This window comes from Sus scrofa, chromosome Y, assembly GCF_054392235.1.
Source record: "Sus scrofa isolate SSC_HxYL_T2T_F1_AM1 chromosome Y, Sscrofa_HxYL_maternal_Yorkshire_Landrace_v2.0, whole genome shotgun sequence".
NCBI classification, from domain to species: Eukaryota; Metazoa; Chordata; class Mammalia; order Artiodactyla; family Suidae; genus Sus; species Sus scrofa.
In genome coordinates, this window is record NC_139402.1 from 10,008,458 (window position 1) to 10,027,986 (window position 19,529).

Here is a 19,529-nt window from a genome sequence, read left to right on the forward strand (position 1 = left end):
CTGTATATATACACTTAAAAATCTACACGCTTAGAAATCTATCGCTTGGCTTGGTATGGATCCAGCATTAAAAATTTAAAACTTTGGGAGTTCCTGTCGTGGTGCAGTGGAAACGAACCCGACTAACATCCACGAGGTTGCAGGTTCAATCCCTGGCCTCGCTCAGCAGGTTAAGGATCCGGCATTGCTGTGAGCTGTGGAGTAGCTCGCAGATGTGGCTTGGGTCTGGCATTGCTGTGGCTCTGGCGTAGGCTGATGACAACACCTCCGATTAGACTCCTAGCCTGGGACCCTCCATATGCCGCAGGTGCGGCCCTAAAAAGACAAAAAAAAAAAAAAAAAAAAAAAAAAAAAATTTAAAACTTTCCTTCCTTTACTACTCCTGACTGTTTTTGATTATCAAGTGAACTTGAATATTCATATCATTTCCCTGGCAACAGGTAGGTAATTTTCTGGCAGTCAGAAAATTTATGCTTCAAATGAAGTGACATGTCATTGCCTGTCTTTTCCACAAGGTGGCAGCCTACCAGGCTTGGGGGTTTTATGCTAAAATAGTGTGATGGCAGGTTGACTTAAAAGGGAGCTAGCAGGTGTTTCTGCTGCTGTGCTGAGGTGGGGGGGGCATGCTCCTAGAAACTAAGTTGCTGAGAGAGGTTGGGAGGATTTGAAGGGGTTAGAAAGCGAAATTAGGTACATGATGCTTTTAGATACAGGAACTAACACAGTATTCTCAGGCATAGCAGAGGTGTTTGTGATGTGTTTTCATATAGAAATAATTCTCCACCTTGTGTTTTATAGTTGACCAAGGCATAGTAAAGCACTGATGTGGCCTCTTTTGAAGGATTAGGGCTGTCTTTCCAAGGTTGGAGGTAAATTTTAGAAAGTGAATTGACGTCAGCACTTTGATTTTTACTGCAGCCTTGGAGACATATTGCCCAAGGACTCTTTTCTTTTCTTTGGACCGATACAGCATCCAAGGCGGAGGTTCAGAAGGGAGGAAGTTAAAAATTGCATTCTTTGCCACATTCGTGGAGCAGCCTCCTTTTTGAGGGGCATAGGGTATCCTCCTTGTCAATCAGAAAAAGGAAGTCTCAGCCTGGCTGTTTGGGAGCCCTCTGGGGAGAGTGGAACATGAGTGGGGCCGTCCTGTTGTCGAGTTTCTTTGAGGTTGCCTTGCTGAGCCTCCTAAGACAGGACGCGTGACATTCTCAAGGGATTCGGTAGACATAGCGGGGCGCTGGTGAGTGGAGCCTGAGCCGCAGGATGGACGGGAGTGAGAAACCACCCCCAGGGATGATCAGCCAGCCCCCAGGCAAATGCGGTTCCCCCCCCTTCTGTCTCCTGTCCCATCTCCGTGATGGGGCTGCCTGACCCCCTGAAACACCCAGTCAGCTCTGGCTCATCGTCCTTCTCTCCTGGAGGGGAAATCAGGAGCTTAGCTGATGCTGAAAGCAGGCTCTCTCCAGAGAGCTGCTTGCTGCAGTGCCCGGTGCCCCAGGGCACACGAAGGACTGGGGTTTAGGGAATCAGATTGACTGAGCTGCCCTGATGGCATCATGGGAGGGTATATGAGGCTGACCCTGAGGTGCTGCTTCCGTAAAACCTGTCGGTATGACCCTGGCCAGCCTGGGGAGGCAGCAGCCAATCAACAAGCCATGGACACGTACTGGGGGGGGGTGCAGAATCAGGACACAGGAATAGTTTCGCCAGTTGCACCTAACAAGGTAAATGAAGTGTTGATCAATGTTGGGTCTTTTCCTAGGGTCCAGAAAAAGCAGGTGTGTGCAGGAAAGTTGGTTTAGTCATAACAGCGAGAAAGGGGGGAATTTGCATCCCAGTAGAGAGTTGGATGAAAGACAGCAATAGTTTCTAAAGTGAGAAGCGCACATAGGGAATGAGGGTATAAAAAAATGTTTAAGGAGTTCCCTTGGGGCTGAGCGGGTTAAGGACCTGCTGTGATGTGGGCTCCATCTCTGGCCCAGGAACTTTTCCTTGCTGTGAGCACAGCCCCCCCACCCCTCCAAAAAAAGATGTTTTAACTAGAAGTCTGCATGTTTACTTGAGAATGAGACACTAGATTTTGACCATCGGGCTGGCAGAGCGGTGCCTGCTGGTGGTGAGATGTGGGAGAAACAAGTGCTGATCTGAGAGAATGGGTTTGGCCACGTGTTTCAAAAAGGTCTGCCTTGGGCCGAGAATGTGATTTCTGGAATCCTAGGTGTTTCGCAGAAGGGCGCGACTCAAGTGAATTAGGGATCATGCATGCTGTAGTGTGCTGCTGTGACAAATGTGTCAGTGTTTGTCACCAACGAAAGGTGCCCCACCAAGTCCACTTGAGTAGGACATGTAAGAGCAGGTGCAGGACTACAGAACCCCCTTTTTCAATGTTTTAATTACGTTTATTTTGTATTTTATGGCCACACACGCAGCGTGTGGAAGTTCCCGGGCTAGGGGTCGAATTGGAGCTGCAGGTGCCGGCCACAGCCACCGCCACCGCCACGCCAGATCCAAGCTGCGTCTGCCACCTACACCACAGCTCATGGCAACCCTGGACCTGAGCCATCTCTGCCACCTGCACCATGGCTTATGGCAACGCCAGATCCTTAACCCACTGAGCAGGGCACGGGATTGAACCTGTATCCTCACAGACACTATGTTGGGTTTTTAACCCGCTTAGCCACGGCAGGAACGCCCAAAAGGATTAGTTTTTAACTGTGGTAAAAAAAAAACACACAGCAGAAAACTTACCATCTTAACCATGTTTCAGTTTACAGTCCAGTTGTGTATTATTTTCATGATAAAAAAATCCCAAGTTCATTGCGTTTTTAAAGAGGAGTCTTTGGGGTCCGCTGTGCCTGTGTTCATGGGAGGCGGCTGGAGGCTGGGTCCCCAGGTAGGGCTCAGCTCCGTTCTGTTCTGGGCGGTGCCCCAAAAGGTTTATTTATTGCCCGGTGATCCAAACAGAAAATTGCCCTGAGGGTGGCTGTTGGCATGCCTGCTACGGTTTACTCTAAGAGAAAGACTTCATTCGGTATTTATTAGCGCTCTGAGTACCACACGAACATGGTAAAGCCCCCCTTTGAAAAGAGAAGGGGGTGCAATCCATAAACCTTCCTCCCAGCCCCCCCTTTTGCTTTTCCAGAGAGCCGCAGTGTGACCAGCGCCTCTTGACTTTCCTTGTAGAGACGGGCCCGTGCTCGTGTGTGTACCTGCAGAGACGGAGGTGGCGGTGTCCTGATCTCCTGCGTGCACTGGAGTCTGACCCACGACCTCTCTTCATGAGCTCGTGGTGCTCCACAGTCTAGACTCCAGGCTGTGTGTCTAACTGATCCTCTGGCACGCGTCCTTGCGGTGCTTCTGGTGTGTTCCTACATCAGACAGCGCCGCAGGCTGGTGCCTTTATACCCGGGTCCGCGTGTGTGTGTGCGCGCGCAGACCCTCACGATACATTCTTACCGTGGGGGTTTTGAGGCAGAAGGTCTGTGCATTGCGGAGCTTGTTCTTGTGTGTGCGCATGCACATCTTTTTTTTTTTTTTTAAGGCTGTACCTGCGGCATATGGAGGTTCCTAGGCGAGGGGTCCAAGGGGAGCTGTAGCTGCTGGCCTACACCCCAGCCACAGCAAAGAAGGATCCAAGCCAAGTCTGCGACCTACACCGCAGCTCGTGGCAGCGCCGGATCCTTCACCCACTGACGGAGGCCAGGGATCAAACCTGCTTTCTCGTGGATGCAGGACAGATTGGATTCCACGGAGCCACGATGGGAACGCCAGTTTGTTCATTTTTGTGGGCTTTGTGCACGTGATAGGTGACAGATGATGTTATTGTTTATTTTTTTATTTTTTTATTTTTTTTTGTCTTTTTGCTATTTCTTGGGCCGCTCCCGCGGCATATGGAGGTTCCCAGGCTAGGGGTCAAATCAGAGCTGTAGCCACCGGCCTGCGCCAGAGCCACAACAACACAGGATCCAAACCACGTCTGCAACCTACACCACAGCTCTCAGCAACACCAGATCGTTAACCCACTGAGCAAGGGCAGGGACCGAACCTGCAACCTCATGGTTCCTAGTCAGATTCGTTAACCACTGCGCCACGATGGGAACTCCGATGTTACTGTTTAAATGGGCATTTCTGTCATTGAGCGAGTGTTATTGGGCATCATTCCATAGGTTTAGAAGCTCCTTTTGAACTGGAGGAATATACTTAAGGATATAAAAATGGAGTTCCCTGGTGGTGTGGTGGGTGAAGAACCTGGCATTGTCACTGCTGTGTCACAGGTTTGATCCCTGGAAGTTTGGCATGCCAAAGGTGTGACCCAAAAATGAACAAAAATGAGGATATAAAAATAGACGACCTACACAAAAGAATATTACTCAGCCATAAAAAGGAATGAAATAATGGCACCTGCAGCAACATGGATGGACCTCGAAATTATCATGCTAAGTGACGTTAGACAGTGGGACATAGACGTCATATGCTATCACTTACATGTGGAATCTTAAAAAATGTATCCAGTGGACTTCTTTGCAGCACAGATACTGACTCACAGACTTTGAAAAACTTAAGGTTACCAAAGGAGAGAGGTTGGGGCGGTGTGGAGGGATGGGCTGGAGGTTTGAGATGGGAATGCTGTAAACTTGGGTTGTGATGATTGTTGTACAACTGTAAATATAGTAAAATAATTTACTCTAGAAACTATAAAAGAGTTTAAAAACTATAAAATAGTTTAAAAAATTGAAAATTAAAATTAGAAGAAAAAAAAGAAATACTCTGAAGTCCAGTATCATGGGGGAAAAAAAAAAATAGACCACCGGAACTATGTTCAGAGCACAGCCTGCATGCACGGAAGGGGGAAGGGGGCGGCGGTCTGCCGGCTGGTTGCGCTGCCGGCGTGTCTTGGGCAGGGGGACCCGACCTGTGCTCTGAGGGGGTGGCGGGAGCCCTGTGGAAAACCCCAGGTCTGCCTTCCAAATTCTTGGTTTCCTTTTAAGGGAGGGCTGCACAGCAGGATTATCTGCTTTAGACAGAGTTTAGTATTTTAAGGAACCCATGTAACAGGACATAACAGCACCCCAAGCAGATCGTTCAAATGCTTTTTTTTTTTCAACATGCTTTTAGTAACAGGTGTTTTACATTTTTTAACAATGTATATTAACAATTACAGGTTTTTATTTGGTTGATGTATCGTTGATTTCCCGTGTGTACAGCAACGGGATCCTGATACCTCTATATTTATTCTTTTTCTCTGCGCCATGATTACAAGGTACCGAATATAGTTCCCTGGGCTCTGCAGTAGATCCTTGTTGATCTGCTTTATAGATAACGCTGTGTATCTGGTACCCGCAAACTCCTGATTTATCCCTCTCCGCCTTGCTCGTCTGGCATCCCTAAATTTGTTTTCTCTGTGTGAGTCTCTTTCTGTTTTGTGAATCAGTTCACGTCTATCATTTTTTAAAAAAGATTCTACACATAAGTTATGTCATCTACAAGTGTATTTATCTTTGACTTCATTTAGTTTGATAAACCCTAGGTCCGTCCGTGGTGCTGCACGTGGCCTTGTTTCATGGACATTTCGGTGGCTTCCCTGTCTTGGCTCCTGCAAATAGTGCTGCTATGAACCCCGGGGTGCGTGGGTCTCTTCTAATTACAGCTTTCCTTCTTTCTCCGCCCTCCCTCCCTCCCCTCCTTCCTTCCTTCTTTTTTTTTCTTTTTCTAGTCTTTGTAGGGCTCTACCTTGGCATGTGGAGGTTCCCAGGCTAGGGCTCGAATTGAAACTGCAGGTGCTGACCTGCGCCATAGACACAGCAGCTCAGGATCCGAGCCGCATCTGTGACCTACACCACAGCTCACAGCAATGCCGGGTCCTTAACCCGTTGAGCAGGGGCCAGGGATTGAAGTCACATCCTCGTGGATACTAGTCCCATTCGTTACTGCTGAGCCACAGCGGGAACTCCCGAGGTTTCTCGGCATATATGCCCAGAACTGGGATTGCTGCATCATAGAGTAACTCAATTTTGAGATTTTTAGGGCCCCTCCATACTGTTCTCCAGAGTAGCTGTACCAAGGTACTTTCCCACCAACACTGTAGAAGCCCCCGTATATTTACATATAATACAGGAGGTATTATTTTTGCCCATTAGAAAAGCCTGAAAGGGTGCTTTATGTAGAAATGTGAATAAAATTTTGCAGAAGGGCTAATTAGTTAATAGTAGGATTGTTGCTGCCACCTGGCACATGGTGGGTTACTTTGCTAAGTCCTGAAGACGCCTGTGGTGAGAGGACCTGTAAACCTCCAGGCCAGCTGCCCGTCGGCCTCCTTTCGAAGGCTGCGGTGAGTGTTTCAGCGATTTCACTTCCGGGATCACTTGTGTTCTTCCCTGTCTGAACACCTTCGAATCTCCGCCTCATCTCCGCGTTCCCTTCTTTCTTCATTCTGAGGCAACCCCTAATCTGACGTCTGGCGCAGGTTGGGTGGTGCCGGGAGGTTCTGGGGAAGGGCAAGCGCGCACCTCAGCGTAGAACCCGGACCTGGGGTCTTGTGGACAGTGTGCAACTGTGGTTCTCAGGCCGACTCCCTCCGGCCGTAACAGCCGCTGGGTGTACCTGCTGTATTTCAGCATGTGGCGGGAGCAGGGCACCTGGCAGCCAGCCTAGGATGCCGGGCGGCCAGTGGCACCAAGCGGTGGTGTGTGGTTTCACCGGTATCTTGTCAAGGAATGGCAGCCGGGGGATTGACGTGTTAGGAGAGACCAACCCAGATCACCGTCTCTCCCCAGACAGACGAGAGCCAGCAGCTCCTTCCTCCCAGAGTGGAGTCAGCTGGAAACAAGGGAGGGGAACAGGAGCCCCCGCCAGGTGCCCACATGTCCTCCTTCGAGATGCCCAGGTGGTACCCACAGCCTCCGAGGAGCGATGGGAGTTGGCGGAGAGGCTGAGGGGCGGCCGTGCCTCCCGGCCACGTGGTTGCTCCGTCTTTGCTTGGCCAAGACAGTGCGGCTCGCAGGAAAGTTCAGGCAGATGTGGTCATCGTTGCTCGCGTCTGTCTCTGTACAGGTGTCCCCTCTGCTTTCTTCCTTGGTGTCCTGTCCCGCCCCAGAGATCCTGCCGGGCAGGTCAGGGCTGGTATTTCCCCGAGGGCCACAGTGGTCTTGCCACCGGCTTAAGTGCGTGTGTGTGCAAAACGTTAAGACCCAGAACTGGGTCACTTGCAGCATTGCCCTGATGGATGAGGAGTGGCTCAGGGCTGAAAGCCCTCGGGACAGCGGTGGGCTTGTTGCCAGGTCAGAGGCAGATGACCGTATGTTCAGCTCCTAGAAAGTACATGCAGCTTCAAATACTGTAGGGAAAATCTCTTTTAAATATTACTCTTGTGGTCTTTCTTCCAAATTCCGATGGTACTCTGAGTCCTGTTTATTGCAGAGGGTGCCTGCCAGCCCATCCTTCCCAAGTTATCCATACGTGTGCTTCACGCTCATTATTCCCTGCCTCGTTGCTGAGGGCCTTAAACCTTGCCTGACTCTAATTACGTGTGCTAAGCTCGCATTCAGAGGCAGATTAACACCCAAGGATGGAAGTTCCCTGCGGGCGCCTGCAAGGGGGCTGCAAGGGTTAGCCGGGCATGGTGGCGTGGAGGAACAGAGGGGTCCGGTCTAGTGACGGGGTCCGTGCCTGCTCTGAGCATGTGTCTTGCAGTTGGCGTGGGTTTCTGGATGTCACGGAGGGTGCTGTGAGTTCTGCACCAAGCCGACACCCTGCTGCGTTCCCCTCTGCTGCCGGCTCCTTGGAGCTGCCCTGGAACAGGGGGGCTCCGTGCGTGGCCCCAGCATCCATGAGCGCGGATGTTCTTGAAGCGGCAAGAGGAGAGGGGGCAGCTAGGACGTCCACAGGTTCCTCCCTCCCTTCTCCCTCCCCTCCTCTTCCCCTCCCCTCCCCCTCCCCTCCCCCTCCCCCTCTCCTGCCCCCGCCCCCCTGGGGAGGGCAGAAACCAGGAGTTCCAGCTGGAGGGTGTGTGTGTTGGTGGGGATGTGGATGAGTGTTGGTGAACACGCGTGCTTGTGGAGGGTGATCTGAGGTTCTTTGCTCCAGTTTCGGAGAGGGTTTCTAGGTTGCACGCGTGGGCGATGATGGCTGTTTGCTGCTGAGCCTATTTGTTCAAACAGTCGACTCGGAGGTTTGTGCTGGTCAGACACGGACTCGTTGGGGCTGTTGTCCATTCCTGGTTTTATTAAATAAAATCCGGAGGGAAAACACCCACCTAGATCGGAATGGGGTTTTTGGGTGAAAGGTTGCTTCTTTTCAGATTTAGATTTACTGTGCGGCGTAAACTGTTTAATCCGATGAATCTCTAATTACGTGAGACGGTTCCTAGTCTAGGCCAAGAAGAGAGTGGTGAAAAGTAAAAATTTTGTTTGCACTGCAGGGTGTGTGAGTGATGTTTATAAAATATGTTAAGACTGGCAGAGAATGCTTCCCCTATTTTTGTTTCTATTCTCTTTTATTTATTTTTTGTCTTTTCCAGGGCCACACCCACGGCATATGGAGGTTCCCAGGCTTGGGGTCAAAATAGAGCTCCAGTTGCCAGCCCACACGACAGCCACAGCAATGCCAGATCTGTGACCTGCACCACAGCTCATGGCAATGCCGGATCCTTAACCCACAGAGCAAGGCCAGGGATTGAACCCGAAACCACATGGTTCCTAGTTGGATTCGTTTCCCCTATGCCACGACAGGAATTCCTGTTTCTAAACTCTTATGTATAAGACTCCCCAGCTCTGAGGCTAATCTTTAGGCCTCCTGACTCTTAGTTATATTAATGCTTGCACAGTTAAGTGTCTTGGCCCAAAAATCCATTCTGTTGAAATGTAGCCAGGAAGTTGCGTTGGTGTCAGTCTGAAAACATCGAGTTGAACTAAACTGTGTGTTGAGCTGCTGGGAATACGGACTGTGACTAGGGGTGGTTTGGACCAAGCCTTTTTAGTGCTGGTAGTACTGTGTGAGATAGTTATGCCCCCACCAAAAAAAGTTAATAGAAAAAAAGCCAAGTCACTTGAGTCTGCCCCAGTTCCGCCTGCGTTCATGGTGTGATATTTCTAGGCAGTCTTTTCTGCTAATGCACCCGGGGAGCAGCGGGGCCTGAGACACGTGTGCACTTGCCTTTGCTCTGGCACAGATAAGGGGTGCCCAGCCTCCTGGGGAGGAACCCCGATGCTTTCATCCCGTGTGAATGCTGCCACTCGGCTCTGGCATTTGTTTAAAGTGCTGCTTTGATGTCTTGTATCTGTTTGAGCTACTTGGGTCATGTGGGAATTTTTATCTTCATTCTCGTGTATAAAGGCAGGAAAGACTGGACTCGTATCCTGTTTTATCAAGCGTGATGTCACCACCCACGGCATTGTGTTGTCATGTCAGTGCCGGGGAAAAGAACTCTGCCACGTAGCGCGTGCGGTGACCTGCGTGTTTATACATTCATGTAACGCGTGTTAGAATCCCTCCAGCCACGTGGCTAACATGATGCTGTGAGGTCCTGCCCTCTAGGAGCTGGCGGCTGCGTGGGCTGATCATCAGGGACTGGAAAAGCTCTAATGAGCGGTGGCTCTGATGGAAGGAAGGGAGGGAGGGAGGACGGACGGACGGAGGGAGGGCTCTCCATCTTTGATCACGATACCAGGGCCTCCTAAAGAGGTGGCAGGAGGGGACGAGGGGCGAAGGCAGCTCAGCCTAGTGCAGCACATCCCAGATCTGAGCTCGCCTCTGAGTGACCAGGAGGACTTGGGCCATCACAGCCTGTGCCCGGCGGTGCCCATGCTCCTGGCCCAGGGAGGGCGCTCACGGGACCGAGGGCGTGGACTTCACTCCATGGCACCTGTTTGCTGCGTTCGGAAAGGTTGGGGAAATAACTCCATGGCAGCTGGGAGCAGCCGAGGGTTCTGGAGGGAGAGCAGGAGCCAGAGCTGAGTGCCAGGGAGATGGGTGTGGTGGGAGGTAGTGAGACAAGGAGTGGGAGAGGCTGGTGAGGACCTAGTCCTCCAGAGGCTGGAAGGAGCAGGAAGGAAGCGGCAGCTCAGGGCGAGGCTTTATTTTGTGCTCTGTATGCGTGTGTTTTCGTTTTTGGAGAATAAGGCGGGTGTCCACAGTTGTCGCTTTTCTTCAGCCTCAGCATCTCCTGAGACTGTGCCTGCTGTGGGACTGTTCCTTGGGGCCTCTGCACCCCCTCCTTCCCTAAGGTCTGAGGGCTGCCCTTATGCCTGAAGCTTGCTCCTGTCATCCCCAGGACTCACGGGGGCGGGGGCACTTGTGGGGCTTCCCAGCCAGGCTTTCATCTGCAACCCCGCCCCTGCCCCCATTCACTTCCCTCTAAGGTGACCCCAGGGCATCACTGTTGATTTTGTTTTCCTGAGGCAGCACCCTTGGTGCGTGCCCCCCACCACGGAGTCCAGCCACGGGGGCCCTTCCCTTCTCATTGGCTTCCCAGCCTGAAGGTCTGCCGCTGTCGGACTGACCTCACTGTGTTTATTTTATGAGGCTGTACTTGTTTGTTGCATTTGGAAAGCTTAGGAAAATAACCCTGCATTCATATGATTTTTTTTTTTTTTTGAAGGGAGTAGGGAATTCTCTTTCTGTGAAAGATAAACATTTCATTGGAGCACTTATTTTAGTAATTCTTTTAAAAATGAATTTCAGATATCTAGATCTGTTGTTCTTAATTATCAGTGATACCCTAGCATTTTTTTTTTGTATTTGTGATCTAAACTCCTTACTTAAAAAAAATACCACCTAGCATATAAAGTTCCTTGTAAAAATTGAGGAAAATTTGGATTAATTTTGGTGTGCAGCTTGTGGGAATGATTTCAGGGGCCCCTTCATTAGGATGAATAATTCCGTTTGGAAACCGAAAAACCCAGTGTCATCAACACCATCGCTTTTCAGTATTTTACAAAAGGAGTACTAGGCACGATTAAAAATGACATTTTAGAGTTCCTGTTGTGATGCAGTGGAAATGAGTCCGACTGTAACCATGAGGATGCAGGTTTGATCCTTGGTCTCACTCCGTGGGGTAAGGATCCCGCGTTACCATGAACTGGGGTGTAGGTCGCAGACGTGGCTCGGATCCCACGTTGTTTGCTGTAACTTAGGCCAGCAGCTGTGGCTCCAATCGAACCCCTCGCCCGAGAGCTTTCATGGACCACGAGCGCGGCCTTAAAAAAAAAAAAAGAAGAAGAAAAAAAAATTTACGTATTAGAAGAGTGACGGTGACATGGAGACATGCTCACCAAACCAGGTGGGCTGCTGAGGGAGGGCGCCGCCCCCGCGCCTGCAGGACGCTCCCCACTGTGTGAAACAGGTAGAAAGACATGCAGAGGTATTATTCGTGGTCATCTTTAGGTTACGGTTTATTTTGTCATCTTGGCCTTTTAATTTTTAAACGTCCCGTGCGTCATACAATACGCCTCTTCTCTAAGCTGTCCCAGCAGCACTAGCCGTTTGCATCAGCAGGATTTCCTCCCCCGCCCTGGGCTGACCGCGTGGGGAGGGTCGTCTCCGGCGGGCGTGACTTGGCCTCCGCCGCTGTAGTTTCTGCAGCTGCTGGGATTGCGCCGGGAGGGGTCAGCACCCCCACCCCCGCTCTCTTCGGTCACGGCCGTCCCCCGCGCCCCCCTGCCCACTCTGTCCTGCACCGTGGCACTGCCCAGGGCACCTTAGGGCCGAGCTGCGCGGGCCTTCGGGCTGGGCGGAGCCGGCTCCCTCCGCGCCCTCCCTCCCTCCCTCCTCCAGCCTCTGGAGCGGCTCCGTAGGCCCCTCCCGGCTGTTGGTAGGGCCGGAGGCCACCCTCCCTGCTCCTCCTTCCGGAAGGGGCTTCGTGACCGGGCTCCCCAGTCTGCTCCTTGCGTGCGCAGGGGGCTCCCTTTCACAGCCCTCTGGCCCATTCGCGTTTGCTGTCCACCAGGGGCTGTGTGACCCCGGGGGTGGTGGGCCTGGGCCGACGGTTGCTCGTAGTAGGCATCGCCCCGGGAGGGGACGGCTGCAGTGCCTGCTGTTGTGCGCGTCCTTTCCAGCCCCGTGAGCAGGCAGGGTGCTGAACTCCGCACCGGGTCCCAGGTGCTCCGAGTTCCCCGAGGCCCTCACGGCGGGGCGTCTTGCTCGCCTGGTTTGGCACATCTTGTGGCCTTTGCACGCCTCGCGGCGCCACACTTCCGGGGGGCGGGTGGTTTGAAGCCACCTGAGTGGAAGGAATCTCAGGTGTGAGTAGAAACAGATGAGTCTTGTTGAAATAAGGATTTAAAGCGGCCCTGTCGTTTCCGTTCCACCTGGGAACGCTAGGTGGCGCCAGAGCATTCCGTCCTAACCCTCCCCCGCCCCGCAGCAGGTTTTTCTGTCCAGTGTCGTAGCAGGTCTGTGACCGAGAGACCAGCGCTTAGCCAGATTGCCCCCATGTTATCAGCACAAACCCAGCCGTTTCAGGGCATCAGAGAGGCTGACGAACAGAAACCACCTAACGCCCCCACGGTTCCCAGATACATTCATTGTACTCTAGGAAAGTCCGAGGACTTGACAAAAGCACACAGTTTTTAAGAAAATTTCTCTGTCCCCAAGAGCTGTGATTCCTCACTTAGAGCTTGCAGGCGCACCCCTTTTCACGCTGTTTTCTTTCTTTTTTTTTTCCCAAGCCGTGGTTAGTACCATAACTGTGGACTGTATCTTCTCAGAGTGCAAGCCCCTGTCTGTATACAGGCATACCTTGTCCTACTGTAGTTCACTTAATTGTATTTTACACACCCTGTGCTTTTTAACAAGCTGAAGGTTGGGGCACTCCTGTGTCAAGCAAGTCTGTGGGTGCCTTTTTCTGGCAGTATTTGCTCATTTGGTACCTCTGTGTCACATTTTGGTAATTTTCACAGTATTTCAAACTTTTGATTGTATTTGTTATGGTATCTATAATCTGTGCTCTTTGACGTTACTGCTACTGTTACTGCTAGGACTCACTGAAGGCTCAGATGGTTAGTATTTTTTAGCAAGAAAGTATTTAAAAATTTTATTAAATTGTAATTGATTTACCATGTTGAGCCAATTTCTGCTGTACAGCAAAATGACCCACTCATATATATATACACATTGTTTTTCTCATACTATGCAAGAAAGTATTTTTAAGTTGTCTGTACATTGTTTTTAGACATGATGCTGTTGCACAACTCCCATCATAGACTGTAGGATAGTGGAAACATAAATTTTATGTGCACTGGGAGAGCAAAAAATTCATGTCACTAGCTCTCTTTCTTGTCTAAAAAAATCCTCCCTTTATTGTGATGATCTGCAACCCAACGCAGATATCTCTGAGGTCCGCCTGTATTTTAAACATTCTACGCACGGAGCGAGGCTGCCACAGTAAACCAGCTCATCCCCCGCTCATACCAAGTATAGGGTTGACATATATTGCCACAGTGTCCAAGCCTTTTTTTGCCCTTTTGTCTGCAGTTTTCAGTCTAGTTTATTGCCTTCATTAACTAACTATAAAGGAAGATGAAAGAAGTTATGGATATTATAGCACAGAAAAAGCCATCTGAAAATGAAATTCACGTGGCCCGAACTTTCCTTATGAGGATTTTGAGAAACTCTATGAGGTACAGTCTTGGTTTTACGATCCCTTTACTTTTGTGATGTGATGAATTCATCTGTTTTATGCTTTCAGTCATGGGAAACCACCATAAAGGCAACACGTTCTACATTTTGCCATCCATGTACTTTTCCTCCATAATTATCTGAAGGTTTATGTTATAAAGGCTTCGGGGGTTTTCTTTAATATGCTTTATTGTATAGTTTTTTTTTTTTTGGTCTTTTTAGGACCTAACCCGCAGCATATGGAGGTTCCCAGGCTAGGGGTCAAATCAGAGCTGTAGCTGCCAGTCTACACCACAGCCGCAGCCGTGTCAGATCCGAGCCACGTCTGCGACCCACGTCTGCTCACGGCAATACTGGATCCTTAACCCACAGAGTGAGGCCAGGGATCGAACCCGCGACCTCATGATTCCGTCGGATTCGTTTCCACTGCACCACGACAGGAACTCCTTTATTGTATAATTTTAAGATTTTTGCTTTTTGGCAGAATGCCGGAGGCCTAATGGTGCTCCTTCTCCGATCTTGATGCAGCTGTAAAGTGTCCCCGGGGGGCGGGCAGTTCTGCCCTAAGTTGAAGGAAGAGGAGAGGCGAGCGTGGCCGGTCTCCTCACTTGGCAGCTTTCTCCTGGAGGCTCTGTGACGATCCTGCAGCAGCTCTAGGGCTTCCCAGCTGGGCACGCCTCAGCCCCCCCTGGGCAGGAGCGGCTAAAGCCCTAAGAAACCACCCGCAGATGGCGGGGCAGTATAGAGGGGGCAGGAAGGCCCCTGCCATGTCCAGAGCCCTGGCGGGAGCCTCGCAGTCTAGGGTGTGGTGGTTCCTATGATTCGGGGGGGACCCTCAGGTGACCTCACACCCCCTGGGAGGCTCAGAGGAGCAGGTGTGCCCTAGTTCCCGTGCACTCCGGGGTATCCGTGTTGACTTCGCTCAGGGAGTGGATAAATGGAAGCGCAGTGGAAGCTCTGCGGGACCCAGCTGAGTGGGGAGCCCCCGAGCCCTTCCCCAGCCAGTGGCTTCTCCTCAAGGAGGCCAGGGGCCTGTGCAGCGTCACACTGACTCGGAAAACACAAGTTTCCTCTGTGGGCTTGTGGGGGCGGGGATGGGGTGTATTTTTGGACTTGGCATAAGTTTGGAAGCCTAAGGGCTGCTTCCCTTTGGAGCCCGTGAGGCTCACTCTGCCGTGAGGGAAGTTGTCCAGGAGCAAATACCTCCAGGGAGGGCTGGTGTCCGGACCCAGCGGCAGCCCCCGAAGGCCGTGCCATAAATCCCGTGGACTTTTTCCGCCTCTTGCTCCTGTCCTGGCCTGAAGCTGTCCTGGGTGTGAAGTTCCTGAGCTGTCTGCGCCTCTTTCAGGAGGAACGAGCTGAGCTGGAGGCCGCACTCCTGGCATGCCACCAAGTTCTCCGACGGCCACCCCGAGTCGTCCACCTCCTCGCTCTCCTCCAGCAGCACCTGCCCCGCCTGGCCCGGCCGGCACCACGCCAGGTAGGTGCTCCGTCCTGCCCCGCTGGGGTGGGAGGCTGGTTCCACATCCCGTGACACTCGTGACCTCCCTGCCTTGCTGTCCTAGGACCTTTCTGAATTTATTTTACGTAAGTATTTTTTGTCGAGGTGTAGTTACTCTACAATATTATAGGAGTTGCAGGTGTATAACGTGATCCAGAATTTTTATAGATTATCCTCCATTCGTAGTTACTAGAACAGTTGGGCTCTGTTCCCTGTGCTGTGTAAGATGTCCTTGCAGCTAATTTGATACAGAGTAGTTTGTGCTCATCTCCCCCTATCGTGCCCTCCCCCTCTTCCCGCTCCCCACTGGTCACCATTAGTTTGTTCTCTGTACCTGTGAGTCTGTTTCTGTTCTGTTACATTCATTTATGTATTTTTTAGTTTGCACATATAAGTGATACTATACAGGATGTGTCTTTCTCTGTCTGACTTACTTCACTAAACATAATAATACCTTCCAGATCCATCCACGTTAATATAGCTAGCAACATTTCAATCTTTTTTTTAAATGAGTGAGCAGTATTCCATTTTGCGGGCACATGTGTGTGTGAGAGTGTGTGTGTTTGTATACACTAAGATATATAGCAAGATATGTGTATTTATATTTTTTATCCATTCGTCTGTTGATGGACACTTGTGTCGCTTGCATATATTGACGATTGTAAATAACGCTGCTGTGAACATGGAGTTGTGTGTATCTTTTTGAATATGTGTTCCCGTTTTCTATGGCTATACGCCCGGGAGTGGGGTTGCGGGTTCATGTGGTGGTTCTAGTTTTAGCCTTTTGAGGACCATTCTTACTTTCTCACCAACAGTGCCCAAGGGTTCCCTTTTCTCGATACCCTCTTCAGCATTTGTTATGTTCTTTTTGAGGATAACCTTTCTGACAGGTGTGAGGTGATACCTCATTGTGGTTTTGATTTGCATTTCTCTGATTAGCAATGTGGAGCATCTTTTCATGGGCCGTCTATGCCTCCTATGGAAAAAGGCGTATTCAGATCTGCCCATTTTTACATCAGGTTATTTGTGTTTTTGATACTGAGATGTATGAACTGTTGATATAGTTTGCATATTAACCCCTCCTTGGTCATATCATTTGCAAATATTTTTCCCATTCAGTAGGTTGTCTTTTTATTTTGTTGGTTTCTTTCCCTCTGAAAAAGCCTTTGGTTTTAATTAGGTCCCATTTGTGTATTTTTGCTTTTGTTTCCTTCGCCTTCGGAGACGGATCCCAAAAAATACTCCTACAACTTATGTCAAAGAGCGTTCTGTCTTTGTTTTTCTCTAGGAGTTTTATAGTATTTGGTCTTATTACATTTAGGTCTTTGATCCATTTTGAGTTTACTTTTGCATATGATGTTAGAGAGTGTTCTCATTTCATTCTTGTACATGTAGCTGTCTAGTTTTCCCAGCACCAGTTACTGAAGAGACTGTGTTTTCTCCATTGTATATTTTTGCTTCCTTTGTAGTAGATTAATTGACCACAAGTGTGTGGATTTACTTCTGGGCTCTCTACATTCTGTTCCATTGATCTATGTGTCTGTCTCCGCCCCCCCCCCCGTACCACACTATTTTGATGTTGGTAGTTTTGTAGCATAATCGAGTCAAAGAAGATGATTTCTCCAGCTCTGTTCTTTCAGATTTTTTTATTTTTGGTTGTGCAGGGTCTTTCCTATTTCCATACAAATTTTCAATTATTTTAGCTCTGTGAAAAATGCCCTTGATTTTTGTTTTTCTTTTTCTTTTTTGGTTGCCTCACAGCATAAGGAGTTCCCAGGGCAGGGATCAGATCCGTGCTGCAGTTGTGACCTCAGCTGCAGCTGCAGCAATGCTGGATCCTTAACCCACTGTGCTGGGCTGGGGATTGAATCTGCATCCCAGTGCTCCCAAGACACTACTAATCCTGTTGTGCCACAGCGGGAACTCCTGCCCTTGGTTTTTTGATAGGGATTGCATTGAATCTGTAGATTGCCTTGGGTAGCATGGTCATTTGAACAACAATCTTCTAATCTATGAACATGGTCTGTCTTTCCATCCATGTATGCCATCTTCATTTTTTTTTTTTTTTTTGTCTTTTTGTCTTTTGTCTTTTGTTGTTGTTGTTGCTATTTCTTGGGCCGCTCCTGCGGCATATGGAGGTTCCCAGGCTAGGGGTTGAATCGGAGCTGTAGCCACCGGCCTACGCCAGAGCCACAGCAACGCGGGATCCGAGCCGTGTCTGCGACCTACACCACAGCTCACGGCAACGCCGGATCGTTAACCCACTGCGCAAGGGCAGGGACCGAACCCGCAACCTCATGGTTCCTAGTCGGATTCGTTAACCACTGCGCCACGACGGGAACTCCCATTTTTTTTTTTTTTTTTTTTTTAATTCAGTGTCTTGCTGTTTTCTGAGTACAAGTCTTCAACCTCCTTAGTTTGATTTATTCCTAGGTCTTTTATTCTTTTTGATGTGATAGTAAACGGGGTTATCTCCTTAATTTCTCTTTCTGAAAGTTTGCTCTTAGTATCTGGAAATACCACAGATTTCTGTATATTAATTTTATATACTATGACTTGACCAAATTCATTGAGTTCTAGGAGTTTCTACTAAGCCACAATGGGAACTCCACATATGACCTTTAGTATGTTGAGGTATGTTCCTTCTGTACCCATTTTTTGAGAGTTTTTATCCTAAGTAGATGCTGAATGGGGGGCCTGCTGGTTTCTGGATGACTGTGAAACAGAGAACATGAGAATTGTGAGCCAGTGGGAGGGGGAGTGACGGTCCACCTGGCTTACCTGCAGCCCACATTTCATGGACAGAGTGGCTAATGCCAGGCAAACATGTGGCAGCACCATGAGGGAGCTGGCGTGGAGCTGTTCCTGCCGGTCACAGTGTGCTGACAGTCACCTCGACTTAGTGGCCATGTCTTCACTAGTCTGGTAGAAGGATGATAGTAACAGCAAGTAGTGTGCCTTTGGGGTGTCTGCAAGTGCACGTGTGAGAGTATATGTGTATCTGTGTGCGCGTGTGTGCATGCATATCTACGGGATATGCATGTCTGCGTGTGTTTGGCGCCAATGCAACTACCTCAGAATCAATTTTTGGCTCTTAGAAAATCCTGGTCTGTTGCAAATTTGCAAAATAAAGTGCTTACATCATGTGTAGGAAAAACATCTTCAACCCAGTATTACCTATTGAAAGCCATGTGAGATTAGAATATTTGCAGCCCAGGGTATTTTTGAAAAACCAGATGCTCATCCAAGTGGTAAAAACTGCAGTAAAAAGTGTGCTCTCTTACGTTTCATTATCGGAGCAACTTAATCTAATAGAATCTCCGTGAAATCCATTTGTCGGTTTCTTTTTTTTTTTGAAGGGGTGCACTCGTGGTATATGGAAGATCCCAGGCTAGGGGTCAAATCGGACCTGTAGCCACCAACCTATGCCATAGGCACAGCAGCACATGATCCGAGCCTCACCTGTGACACACCTCGGATCCTTAACCCCCTCTAGCGAGGCCAGGGATCGAACTTAGTCCTCACGGATGCTAGATGTTTCCGCTGAGCCACTACAGGAACTCCTGGCAGTTTCTTGATTAAAACAACATCTATGCCTTGTGGAAACAGTGCCCAGCTTTATTTATACGCGCTTGGAGCTACGATCTCCTGGAACAATCTGTACAGGAATATCGGTGACGGGATGGACCCGGATGTGCTCTGTTTCTGGAAAGGGTACCTGGTCTGTCCCCTGAGGACACGATGTGGAACCCAGGTTGTCATCACCTCCTTGCCCTGGTCACACATTTTTCTTTCTCATCCTGGTTCTCCTTAAATCCCAAGTGGCCACATTGTTGTTTCTTGAGGCATGAGGGTTAGAGCTTCCTTGAGCTTTAATGAAAACACTTAGCATGCCTGGAGAAATAGTTTCACCTTTGAGAGCTTTAAGTATCCACTATTATGTCTAAAAATAAATGTACGTGCCTTAATTTAAAAATACTTAATTGCTAAAAAGGGCTCATCATCGCTTGAGCTTTCAGTAAATTTATCTTTTCCGCAATAGTAACACCAAAGATCAGTGATCACAGATCACCATAAGGAAGAGAACAATAATGAAAAAATGTGAAATATTGCAATAATTTTTAAAATGTGGAGTTTCCCCAGTGGCTCAGCAGGTTAAGAACCCAGCTAGTATCCATGAGGATTCAAGTTCAATCCCTGGCCTCTCTCAGTGGGTTAAGAATCCTGTGTTGCTGCAGCTGCAGTGTAGGTCACAGATGCAGCTTGGATCCAGTGTTGCTGTGGCTGTGGAATTCCATATGTCAGGGAATTTCCATATGCCACAGGTGTGGCCTCAAAAGGAAAAAAAAAAAAAGTGACAGATACACAGAGTGAGCAAATGGTGTTGGGAAAATGGCACTGATAGACCTGCTCTGAT

The 19,529-nt window shown here is 49.4% G+C and overlaps 1 protein-coding gene across 3 annotated transcripts in view; it reads left to right on the top strand.

Moving 5' to 3' along the window:
* SHROOM2 (shroom family member 2) overlaps positions 1-19,529 on the top strand; it is a 154,378-nt gene that overhangs the window by 76,104 nt on the left and 58,745 nt on the right. For all 3 annotated transcript variants that reach the window (XM_085009002.1, XM_085009003.1, XM_085009004.1), the window contains one exon: positions 14,960-15,091. In XM_085009002.1, coding sequence (XP_084865128.1) covers positions 14,960-15,091 — 132 coding nt within the window. The remainder of the gene's footprint in view (positions 1-14,959; positions 15,092-19,529) is intronic.